This window comes from Dreissena polymorpha, chromosome 11 (genome assembly GCF_020536995.1).
Source record: "Dreissena polymorpha isolate Duluth1 chromosome 11, UMN_Dpol_1.0, whole genome shotgun sequence".
Lineage (NCBI taxonomy): Eukaryota > Metazoa > Mollusca > Bivalvia > Myida > Dreissenidae > Dreissena > Dreissena polymorpha.
The window spans coordinates 53,805,511-53,818,836 of NC_068365.1; the positions used below are offsets into that span (position 1 = coordinate 53,805,511).

Consider the following 13,326-nt stretch of genomic DNA (forward strand, 5'->3'; position numbering starts at 1 on the left):
TCCTCATATACCTTTCAACATTACTGCAGTGGTATAAAAATGAAATGTATTGTAGAACACATTTAAAGCACTTACTCAACATACGGAATGGTGACATTTTTTTAAAAACCTGAAAAAGTGCTAATTTGTGTTTAAACATCCTTTTGTTAATGTGCATAATTGTTTCTCAAACTTAATTTAAACTCAAACAAAAGCAATTGTAAATATGTATTAATATAGATATCATTAATTTAATTCCAAGCAGGTGTAACAATAAATTGAACTTGCATTTGGCCAGTGTGCTACTGTGTACAACATGAATGATAATTTGATAAAATAAAGACGGAACACATTTCAGTTCTCATTAAATTTGTTCAAGTTTTCTAGTGTTAGTTAGGATTTTAAAACTTCCAGTAATACATGTTATAAAATATACATTGCAACCAGGCAATACTTGGCTTATCAGTGACTGAAATAACAGTCTATGATAATAACACTGTCTGCAGTAGATAACATGTATCCGTTTAGGTCAAGGTCGATATACTTCTTGTTGAAATGTTGCAAGCTGGTGAAGATGCAAATAAATGGATTAATGAATAAATGAAAATTGGGGTTTTGAAAAATTGTGCTCTCAATTAAACAAGTCTACATTTTGTTTATTTTGGTTGAAATTTTCATGATAGTTTGCTATTGTAGAAGCCCAGGTCTGTAGAGAACAGATCCTTCCAAAACTTCCATGTTTGAACATGAAAGTTTGCTATTTCAGAGACCCAGGTCGGTAGAGAACAAATCCTTCCAAAACTGCTATGTTTGAACATGATAGTTTTCTATTTCAGAGTCCCAGGTCTGTAGAGAACAAATCCTTACAAAACTGGTATGTTTGAACATGAAAGTTTGCTGTTTCAGAGGCCAATCTCTGTAGAGAGCAAATCCTTCCAAAACTGCTATGTTTGAACATGATATTTTGCTATTTCAGAGGCCAGGTCGGTAGAGAACAAATCCTTCCAAAACTGCTATGTTTGAACATGATATTTTGCTATTTCAGAGACCCAAGTCTGTAGAGAACAGTCTCCACGAAGCTCACAACAACACTCTTCCAAAGCCCAGCCTCAGTCGCTACAACTCCGTCAAGCGCAAGCAGCTCGAGCGACTGCGCCAGCGCTCTGACTGGTTCCTGGGGCCCAGCACGGTCAGCAGTCCAAGCATCAACATCACCACCAGCCCAGTCATCCATATAGACAAGGTCTTCTGTACCCTCCCCCCCACTGCGGCACCCCCCATGCATGCAGCGCACGAACCCATCAGAGCGAAAACTTCAGGAAACTCAGGGAAGTCGGTTACACGTTCTTCATCAGATGGGGCCGTGCTGGACGGGATATCAGACCAGGGCAGCGTCTGTAGTGAAGTCTCCAGTCGTAGCGAGAGTCCTGCGTCAGAGCCTGTAGCCAGGTCGGCAGCCATGTGCGTGCACAGGGACATTGTTCACGCTCAGACCATGGAGGATGTGAATATTGACTATGACGACGATGACGAGAAGGAGAATAATGTGGTTGGAGTGATGGATGATGACTTGACCGAGTCCGAAATATGCTATTTTATGATAGAGCGTAAATACGGCGAGTCTAAGTCTTAGCAAGGACTCGGTGTCTCGAACTGTGAACATATCTCAACCTGTGGGCTCAGTGATGTGTGCGCCAGGTCTGTTGTGCTGTATTGCATTGCCGTTTCATTGACACACACACAGTGTTCTTGGGCATAGCGCCATTTGTTCCAGTGTTTGTGTGTGTTGGTTTTTCCATGTTCATTAGATTTGTTTTTTTCTGTCTTTGTGTTTCATATTTATGCAAAGTTCTGCATCCTTGTGCTGATGAAAATTTACAGCTTTGAAGGCATTCAATCAATGAAGGCATTCAATCCATTTCTGAAATTTACTTGTATGCATATATTGTAAATCTGTCATAAATTTACGTAGAGAATTTTATTTGCTAGAGAAAAAGGTACATTTTCCAACAAACACTACCTTAAAAAGATGTGAACAATGTTTTAGAAGCCTGTATTTGCATTTTTGATGGGTCCATAAAGTTAATGATTTTAAGGACCATCTTTCGAAAACTTCAAAAATGTTAAAGTATGCTTCTTGAACAAATAATTAAATGAGACTTTGATTTGTTGAAAGTAATAAATATGTTTTGCCATAGAAAAACTGTATTTATCCAACAAATTTAGTTTGGTTAACAGATTTTAAGCCCTGACACATTTTAAATAATTTGATAATATTGATGGCATTACTAGGGTTCCAATCTGAGGGAAATAAATTGCTTTGTTAAGTGGCAATACATGCAGAAGAACTTGATTTATTTATGGTGTGAAATAGGATCTTCCAGTGTGTTGTATATTGTTTATAACCTTGCAGACAAATGCAAATTGTCAGGGGTTGTACTATATTCATGTAACACAAGTCTTACTTTGTTCAATGGTTGACACACCAGTTCAATTTCTAAGAACCATTGGTGATTGCAATAGTTAGTGACACATTTTAAATCATACAATATTTACAAAATATATTTTGAATAACTATTTATTTATCATTTAATCATCATATTCCTTTAAGTTTTACAGTTACTGTGCAATTAAAAATCATAATTGTCTCGTATTTATACATTTAATTGCACTAGGTAATAGTTTACCATATATTTATAATTTATAGAACATAGTTTCATCTATATGAATTTTATTTTATCTAAATTATGCCGTTTCAATCTTATAGAAGCATAAATATACTCACTATAATTAACAATTTCTACTAACTGGCTGTGAATTTGCAAATGTAGAACTTTTATAAATGCTCCCAAATTGTGTGGGTTTTTCGTAATATATTTGAATGTACAGAAAATATTGTATTGATCCATTGAAAATGTAGATAATCCACATTATTTAATTTTAAATGTGACTTGACATTTCCCCTTGTTTATGAAGGCAGTAAATTTTATTGGCAGTGAATACATTTTGTTTCTAATGAATAAGTTGAAACTGATCTTGTTTACAATTGATCAATATTTGCTGTTCTTTGCTGTTGTAAATGCATTGTGAAGAACATTGATCATTATTCTGAGTCGGTATATAGGGCTTTATTCTTATTATGCATTGAATATTTGCTAAATGTGGTTTTTTTCTTTAAGGGTCAATGTTTCATGTTTATAGTTAAGATTTCAACTTGTTCCAGTTAAAATGTTGGTGTTTGTTTAAATAGTGTTTTTTTTACACGTTTTAAGCATTTTAACAATAATATTACCATGATGGTTACTACATTTAGTAAAATGTATTAACCTTTGACATGCATGCTACAATTTTATCTGTTGATTTGTTTCAAATGTAGTTCCTCTTGCTTAACACACTTTTAAAAGAATCAAAATACGATGGAGATTATTACCCCCATTAACATTGGTAATGGGGGCTATATAGGAGTCACTTTGTCGGTGGGATGGTCAGTCTGTCCCGAAATTTCATCCGATCTTCACCAAACTTGGTCACAAGTTGGATCTTGATTATGTATAGGTCAAGTTTGAATATGGGTTATGCTGGGTCAAAAACTAGGTCACGGGGTCACTTAGTGTGTTTTAGACCAAAAGTTTGTCTGGACCATAACTATGTCAGATTTTAAAATAACTTGATACATTTGTTCACCTTCATGGGACAGTGTGTCGCATGAAAAAAGTACGTCGATATCTCCAAGGTCAAGGTGACACTTGGAGTTCAAGGGTCAAATGCTTGTCCGGGCCATAACTTTATCATTTATTGTGAGATTTTAAAATCATTTGGTAAATTTGTTCACCATCATGGGACGATGTGTCGCGTGAAAGAATTGCGTCAATATCTCGAAAGTCAAGGTCACACTTTGAGTTCAAAGATTAAAAATGGCCATAAATGAACTTGTCTGGGCAATAACTATGTCGTTCATTGTGAGATTTTAAAATCATTTGGCACATTTGTTCACCATCATTGGACGGTGTGTTGTGCGAAAGAACTACATCAATATCTCCAAGGTCACACTTTGAGTTCAAAGGTCAAAAATGGCCATAAATGAGCTTGTCCGGGCCATAACTATGTCGTTCAATGTGAGATTTTAAAATCATTTAGCATATTTGTTCACCATCATTGGACGGTGTGTCGTGCGAAAGAATTATGTTGATAACACCAAGTTCAAGGTCACACGTTGAGTTCAAAGGTAAAAAATGACCATAAATGAGCTTGTCCGGGCCATAACTATGTTGTTCATAGTGAGATTTTAAAATCATTTGGCACATTTGTTCACCATTATTGGACGGTGTGTCGCGCGAAAGAATTACGTCGATATCTGCAACGTCAAGGTCACACTGTGAAAGTGTCAAAGGTAAAAGTGGCCATAAATGATCTTGTCCGGGCCATAACTATGTCATTTATTGTGAGATTTTAAAAATAAGTGGTACATTAGTTCACAATCATTGGGCGATGTGTTATGCAAAAGAATTATGTCGATAACTCCAAGGTCTTGGGTCACACTTGGAGTTCAAAATTAAAAAAGTGGCCATAAATTTGGACTGCATGTCATGCGAAAGAATTCAAGAGTTGAAAGGTCGAAATGGCCATAAATGATAATGGCATTATAATTCTTAAAAATCGCCATAAATTTGATTCTCTTGTTTTGTGAAGACAGCATGCAAAATAGTTTGTGTCAATGCGGCACCTGGGGGTATACGTCACGTCTGTGACAAAGCTCTAGTTAGTTATGGCTTGGGATATCAATTAAACCAATTTGCTTGTTATATTTTTGTTTGAAAAGGTAAATCAAATTTTCTCTTCAATTTTTTTAATTTGGACTTGGGTTGGTGGGGCAAATTGTTCTCTTTATCTAACTGCATTTATGGGGTAAATTTCTTCAATTTTAGGTAGTTTTTTATGCCCCCGAAGCGTATCATATAGTTTTTGAACTCTCCGTAAGTCAGTCTGTCCGTCCGTCCAAAAACTTTAACATTGGTCATAACTTTTGCAATATTGAAGATATCAACTTGATATTTGGCATGCATGTGTATCTCATGGAGCTGCACATTTTGAGTGGTGAAAGGTCAAGGTCATCCTTCAAGGTTAAAGGTCAAATATATGGCTTCAAAGCGGCGCAGAAGGGGGCATTGTGTTTCTGACAAACACATCTCTTGTTTCCATCAATTACTGCAGGATACAGATTTGAATTTGACATTCCCTATTCTCTGTGAAGCCAGATAGGTCTTGTTATATGTGAAGACACATTGTAAGTGCTTATTCAAACACTTCAACTTTCAAGTATTTAAGAGGTTTGTTGGATGCAAGATACATTGTGTATGTGTGTTTTGACCAATAAAATGTCTTTGTCATACAAATAGAATATGCTTATTGAATTTTTTCTTTAATAACAGTTAAACTTTAATAACATATAACCATGCCATTAAGAAATGTTCTTGCATCTGTCTCTCTGTAGACACAAATTTGTGTGGAGTTCCTTTACTCTTGTCAACGTACATCCTTCAAACTTGTGCTAACTTTGTTTTGAATACTGGCTGGCCATGCGGTCAAAAGGTTCCACGCCATAAGGTTCAATTTTTCATGTTACAACTTCCTGCATATTTCTAAATGTGGTGTCTGGGGTTTTCCCCACTATTGTAACAACGCCCAGTTATATTTTATTTTATTTATTTATCTCATGTATTATTTAATTGGATGATAAAAAAGTAGTTTTCATTCATTTTCAAGCTGGGAGTCATTAAAATGTGTATTCATGCTTTATATTTGTTTTTGTTTTTAAGTGATCTTATTAAGTTTATTAGAAATCTCATTATCTTTGTTGAGAAAAATGTATTGATTTCCATAAAAAAGTATAAAAAGAAGGAACTTTAAAATAATTTTCAAAATAATGTTTATAACTTAAACTTTGCTTTTAGCTGTGTGAATTCCTAAAATAAACATGTTATTGATAGCACATTTTATTTATTAATTTATATATTTGAAGCAAACATAATCTAAAACCTTTTTTATTCAATAGCTACAAACATTTAATTAAAAGTTGATGTAAAATTTTGCTGTTTTACTTGCCATTTCATATGCATTTGCTAATTCATTTTTAGCTTACCTGAGCACAACGCGCTCAATGGTGGGCGTTTTTGTGATCACATTTTGTCCGCTGTTTGTTGTCAACATTTACCTGGTTAACACTCTAGAGGCCACATTTATTGTCCGATCTTCATGAAATTAAAAAAAAAAAATGTCCGCCAGGGGGCGGGGCATTTATCCTTATTAAGCTGTATATGGCTATAGTAAAACCTTGTTAACACTCTTAAGGTCACATATATTGTCCGATCTTCATGAAACTTGTTCCGAAGATTTTTCCCAATGATATGATGGACGAGTTCACAAATGGTTCCGTTTGGTTAAAAAACAAGGCTGCCAGGGGGCGGGGCATTTTTCCTTATATGGCTGTAGTAAAAACTTATTAATACTTACATTTATTGTCCGATCTTCATGAAACTTGATGGTTATAACATTTGTTTTAATGATATCTTGGATTAGTTCGAAAATGGTTCTGGTCTGTTGAAAAGCATGGCCACCAGGAGGGCCATTTATAGTTCAATCTTCATGAAACTTGGTCAGAACATTTGTTCTAATGATATATTGGGCTGCACAGAACAGGGTAGTTCCTTTGTTTCTCAGGTGAGCGACTTTGGGCCTTTTAGACCCTCTTGTTCAATATATATTTAAGTTTCCTTTGCATGTTTTTTTGCACTAATGGTTGTACATCCAGTTAATTTATGTTTTTATCTAGATTACAGTCCCTTTAAGACGAATTGATAAAATACTTTATTTCTGCAACAGCCAATACATGTATATTCTTTTAAACAAAATAATTTGACCACTGTAAAAAATCTGCACTTTGTTAGTGTATTCATTTTGTGTATTATATTACTGTATCTTACATTTTCTTACAAAATTTTGTATATTAAAGTGATTAACACATGTGAAACAGAATTTTCAAGCATTAAGAAGCTGTCAAGTTTCTGTTTTGGTGGCCATAACAATGAACGTGTACGTATTAATTAATTTTTTTAGCAATGAAATATTAAAACTGATACATTCTCAAGAAAAATGGACACACAATCTGTCTCTGACTTTTGTTACGAGCTGTATACAAACACAATGATAATATTCAAGATAATCATTACCAGTGGTAAACATGACAACATGAGCTGTATCCTGTAGTCATGAGTGTTGTTTTATCATGAAGGAGGTTGCAAGGTTGTTGTATGTGTCTTATCGTCATTTCTTTAGTATTTAATACACCATACTTCTGGTATGATGTTCTTCTCAAATTGTTTTTGAAGTAAACCTTCTAAAACAGATATCTTATGTTGTTGTTGTTACTGTTACAGTTACATTAATATTTCAATAGCTGAGAATTACTGGTTTGTGCTCCAAGTTTTGTGAAGCCCTATTGCAGTATGCTATTTATAGCTATCACAATATATGTGTGTGGGTAAATGTAGAAGTCTCCCCGAGCTGGTCGAGAGTGGTACTTTATCTTTCATCTTAAAATTTAACCCTGTTCCACTTAGATACCTATTTTAACCTATTTGAAGTCCCTTAGACTGTTGAATTTAATTAAAGGCCTTTCTTACTAGATTCACATTTTAAAGAGTTCATTTCCAGCCCTTAGATACTGATGAGCAGCATACAGCATAAAACCTGAACAGACTGCGAGTTACTCGCAGGCTGTTCTGGTTTTATGCTGTTTGCACATAGACAATTTTTAATTTGCTTCTGAGTTGGAAAGGGTTAAGAAATGACCGACCACAAGATAGATGTTCACCATTAGAAGACACCTTGTTGAGTGTAAGACCTGTTATGACGATACTTGACGTTTGTTTGCCACTTAATACTGCAGTTTAACCCTATTTAATTGAAACAAATGGTGGAACAGCATTAAATAAACAGAAAATCTGTTGATTTCAGTAATTACCAATTTCACTCCAGTTTATAGAAAACAAGAGGGCCATGATGGCCCTGAATCGCTCACCTGACTCATTAAGATCAGATGAAAACTATGACCTCTATTGTCTACACAATGTTTTTCTATGATTTGACCTAGTGACCTAGTTCCTGACTCTAGATGACCCAAATACAATCCCAATCCAGATTTCATCAAGATAAACATTCTGACCACAGTTCATAAATATTGGATGAAAACTGTGACCTCTATTGTCAACACAAGGTTTTTCTATTTATTTGACCTAGATTTTTACCCCAGATGACCCAAATACAATCCCACCCAGATTTCATCAAGAATTCTGACCAAATTTCATAAAGGTTGGATGAAAACTGTGATCTCTAATGTCTACACAAGGTTTTTCTATTATTTGACCTAGTGACCTAGTTTTTGACCCCAGATGACCCAAATAAAATCCCAACCCAGATTTCATCAAGAAAAACATTCTGACCAAATTTCATAAAGATTGGATGAAAACTGTGACCTCTATTGTCTACTGAAGGTTGTTCTATTATTTGACCTAGTGACCTTGTTTTTGACCCCAGATGACCCAAATACAATCCCAAACCGGATTTCATCAAGATAAACATTTTGACCAAATTTCATCAAGATTGGATGCAAACTGTGACCTCTACTGTCTACACAAACAAATTGTTGACGCACGGACACACGCAGGCACGCACAACGGACGCCGGACATCACACGATCACATAAGCTCACCGTGTCATTTCATGACAGGTGACCTTAAAATATGTGTCGGAGATAAACATGAACAGTTGTGGTTAAAATCCCATAGAAACAAGGGCTGTTTGTAAAACATGCATGCCCCCCTATATGGGCTATAAGTTGTAGTAGCAGCCATTGTGTGAATACGTTTTTTGTCACTGTGAATGGTGGTGGTGGTGGTGGTGGTGGTGGTGGTGGTGGTGGTGAAGTAGTAGTAGCAGTAGTAGTAGTAGTAGTAGTAGTAGTAGTAGTAGTAGTAGTAGTAGTAGTAGTAGTAATAGTAGTTGTAGTAGTAGTAGTAGTAGTAGTAGTAGTAGTAGTAGTAGTAGTAGTAGAAGTAGTAGTAGTAGTAGTAGTAGAAGTAGTAGTAAAAGTAGTAGTAGTAGTAGTAGTAGTAGTGGTAGTAGTAGTAGTAGTAGTAGTAGTAGTGGTAAAAGTAGTAGTAGTAGTGGCAGTAGTAGTAGAAGTAGTAATAGTAGACGTGGTGGTGGTGGTGGTGGTGGTGGTGGTGGTGGTGGTAGTAGTACTAGTAGTAGTAGTACTAGTAGTAGTAGTAGTAGTAGTAGTAGTAGTAGTAGTAGTAGTAGTAGTAGTAGTGGTAGTAGTAGTAGAAGTAGTAGTAGTAGTAGTAGTAGTAGAAGTAGTAGTAGTAGTAGTAGTAGTAGTAGCAGTAGCAGTAGCAGTAGCAGCATTACAAGACCAATACTTAAGAATGATCAAATGGGAAAAGGTAACATAGCACCAGCAGTAAATATTGGGCTCATTTACAGGTCAGATTTGGAATCTCTGCTGTAAAATGAGATTTTGAATGAATTAAAGGGAGGCAAATCTGTAATAAAAGAACATGCATAAACCGTAGTTGTTTCCCTTGTTTGAACCATGCTAAATCCTTACAAGTTTGGAAAGAATTGGATGAAAAATTTGGACTTTATTGCATAAACACCATTTTCTCAATTCAAGGGGAGGTAATTCTGTACTTCATGGACCAATAATGCTCATTTTTTGTAGGGTTCGTGTCTTCATTGATATAAAGACACTGTGCAAATTTGGAAAGGATCGGACAAAAAATGTGGAAGATTTTTGAAAGTTTTCACAAAATAGGCAAAAACGAATAAACATGCAAAGTTCAACGAGCTCCTGCGGCCATGTTTTTTGACGAATCAAATTTCTTTGAACAACTTTTTCAGGGGAGCCCTCAAAGGTCATCCCTGTGAAATTTTTTGAAAATCTGATGAGCAGTTTCTGACAAGAAGATTTTGTAAGGTTTTTACCATATATGGTCATGGCGGCCATCTTGGTTATGTGATCAAATTTTTTTTAACAATTCTTTTGTCCCATGACCTAGGGATGCTCCACATGAAATTTAGTTGAAATTGGCTCAATGGTTTAGTAGAAGAAGATGTGTACAAATTGTTTACAGACGGACGGACGGACGCCGGACGCTGAGTGATCACAATAGCTCACCTCGAGCTATCACTCAGGTGAGCTAAAAAGGGCCGTGCTCTGTGAAAAGGGCGTCTTAGCAAAAAAATGCAGTTAAGCCAGAAAGTGATGTCCCTGATAAGCCTGCGCAGACTGCAAAGGCTAATCTGTGATGACACTTTACACACGTGCATTAAACCCTTTTTAACAGAGCATGGCTCAAATATTTATGCCCCCCTATGAAGAAGAGGGGGTATATTGTTTTGCGCATGTCGGTCAGTCCGTCCATCCATCCGTCCGTCCGTCGGTCCGTCTACCAGATGGTTTCCGGATGATAACTCAAGAACACTTAGGCCTAGGATCATGAAAATTCATAGGTACATTGATCATGACTGGCAGATGACCCCTATTGGTTTTCAGGTCACTTGGTCAAAGGTCAAGGTCACATTGACTCTTAATAGTAAAATGGTTTCCGGATGATAACTCAAGAATGCTTAGGCCTAGGATCATGAAACTTCATAGGTACATTGATTATGACTGGCAGATGACCCCTATTGACTTTCAGGTCACAAGGTCAAAGGTTAAGGTCACTGACTCGAAATAGTAAAATGGTTTCCAGATGGTAACTCAATAATGCTCACGCCTAGGATCATGAAACTTCATAGGTACATTGATCATGACTGGCAGATGATCCCTATTGATTTTCAGGTCACTAGGTCAAAGGTCAAGGTCACAGTGACTGGAAACAGTAAAATGGTTTCCGGATGATAACTCAAGAATGCTCACACCTAGGATCATAAAACTTCAAAGGAACATTGATCATGACTGGCAGATGACCCCTAATGATTTTCAGGTCACTAGGTCAAAGGTCAAGGTCACAGTGACTCGAAACAGTAAAATGGTTTCCGGATGATACCTCAAGAATGCTTATGCCTAGGATCATGAAACTTTATAGGTACACTGATTATGACTTGCAGATGACCCCTATTGATTTTCAGGTCACTAGGTCAAAGGTCAAGGTCACAGTGACTCGAAATAGTAAAATAGTTTGCGAATGATAACTCAAGAATGCTTATGCCTAGGATCATGAAACTTCATAGGTACATTGATCATGACTGGCAGATGACCCCTGTAAATTTTCAGGTCACTAGGTCAAAGGTCAAGGTCACAGTGACTCGCAACAGTAAAATGGTTTCCTGATGATAACTCAAGAATAATTAGGCTTAGGATCATGCAACTTCATAGGTACATTGATCATGACTGGCAGATGACCCATATTGATTTTCAGGTCACTAGGTCAAAGGTCAAGGTCACAGTGATAGAAAACGTAATCACACAATGGCTGCCACTACAACTGACAGCCTAAATGGGGGGCATGCATGTTTTACAAACAGCCCTTGTTTTATTCAAGCCTGTGCCACTGTGCCCTGTGAAAATATTAATTTCTCTTACCACTTGTGAATTAATATCAATAATGTCCTCAGAACTGGAGAAATATCCTTTATATATTACAGACCTTTTTAAATATGCTTTGAGACTTGTGGAAGCATGTAAGGATTTGTTTGGAACACGTTGCACCTAATCATAACTCAGTGCAGCACACAAGTTCTAATATAAATGATGCAGTTCAAATGCAACACTTTGTTTTGGCAGTTCTCATTGACTTTAGCCAACACGAGAGAATATCTGAGCCGCGTTCTGAGAAAACTGGGCTTAATGCATGTGCTTCAAGTGTCGTCCCAGATTAGCCTGTGCAGTCTGCACAGGCTAATCAGGGATGACACTTCACTTTTATGGTATTTTTAGTTTCAAGGAAGTCCCTGCTAACCAAAAATCAAGTTAAGGCGGAAAGTGTCGTCCCTGTGCGGACTGCACAGGCTAATCAGGGATGACACTTCACTTTTATGGTATTTTTAGTTTCAAGGAAGTCCCTGCTAACCAAAAATCAAGTTTAGGTGGAAAGTGTCATCTCTGATTAGCCTGTGCTGATTGCACAGGCTAATCTGGGATGACACTTTATGCACATGCATTAAGCCCAGTTTTCTCAGAACACGACTCGACTGGAAAGAATAGACAATATCTTGTTTAGTTTCTTATCTTTATTGTCATTTAAAAAAATTGTTACATACTGTATGTATTTTTGGCATGAATCTGCAGTCAGTAAAAGTATGTTACATTTCCTTCACAAAAAATATGAAGAGTAGACATTCTATAATAAATAAAACTGCTACAGTCAGCTGAAAAGATGCACACTATAACATTATATTATATCTCAGACATTCAAGATGCTTAATCTGTTTTTTCTCTGATTTTTTTTGGTATCTCTTGTTTCAAAAATCTATTTTGACACTTTCACAACCAAAAAGAATAACAAAATCCCCACTAGCAATGTTGGCTAAATTTTAAAAAAGGGAAAATACCTTTGCAGGGAAAATACCTTTGCAGGAAAAGTTTCTATCATTTTTGGCTAATCAGGGATGACAATTTCCGCTTTTATGATATTTTCTGTTTAAAGAAAGTCTCTTCTTAAAAAAAATCCAGTTAATGCATAAAGTGTCGTCCCTGATAAGCCTGTGCGGACTGCACAGGGCTACTCTGGGACAACATTTTACGCACTGTATGCATTAAACACCCTTTTCACAAAGCATGGCTCATTAAATTTCTGCAATTTAAGCACTAACACTGTGGGTATGTGAAAAAGGTCAATTTAAGTATGTTTACAAAATAAAATAATTAAACACTTTAATCTAATTTAATTAAAATAATTCTGTGTCAAGTTTGGCCTACAGGTAAGCTACCAACACACAAAACATCAGCACAATAAATTGTATCTTCATGAAAACTCGCGTTTTTGAGCAGAAACAGTTTTTCCATATAAACTAACAGTGTGACCTTGTTCTGACATGCAACCAAATGGAATTCCATGCATTGTCTGCATGTTGTAAAGAACCAAACCACATAATTTCAGCGCAATTCCCTGCTAACACTGATATTAAGTGAAGACCGGTGTTCTATTCATAGTAACTGTGATCCAATGCTGGGTATTCATGTATTCCACTTACACGCACAATTTTAGCATAATACCTCCAACAAAAATCATATTATTGAGCAGAAAATGTTTATCTATTTTTTGGCAACTGTGACCTTGACCT

General features: G+C 36.2%; 1 protein-coding gene across 6 annotated transcripts in view; it reads left to right on the forward strand.

The window, feature by feature from the left end:
- Positions 1-7,382, forward strand: part of LOC127851283 (uncharacterized) — a 91,342-nt gene extending 83,960 nt beyond the window's left edge. For all 6 annotated transcript variants that reach the window (XM_052384971.1, XM_052384973.1, XM_052384975.1 and 3 more), the window contains one exon: positions 1,025-7,382. In XM_052384971.1, coding sequence (XP_052240931.1) covers positions 1,025-1,612 — 588 coding nt within the window. In that variant the 3' untranslated portion in view covers positions 1,613-7,382. The remainder of the gene's footprint in view (positions 1-1,024) is intronic.
- Positions 7,383-13,326: the final 5,944 nt, after the last annotated feature.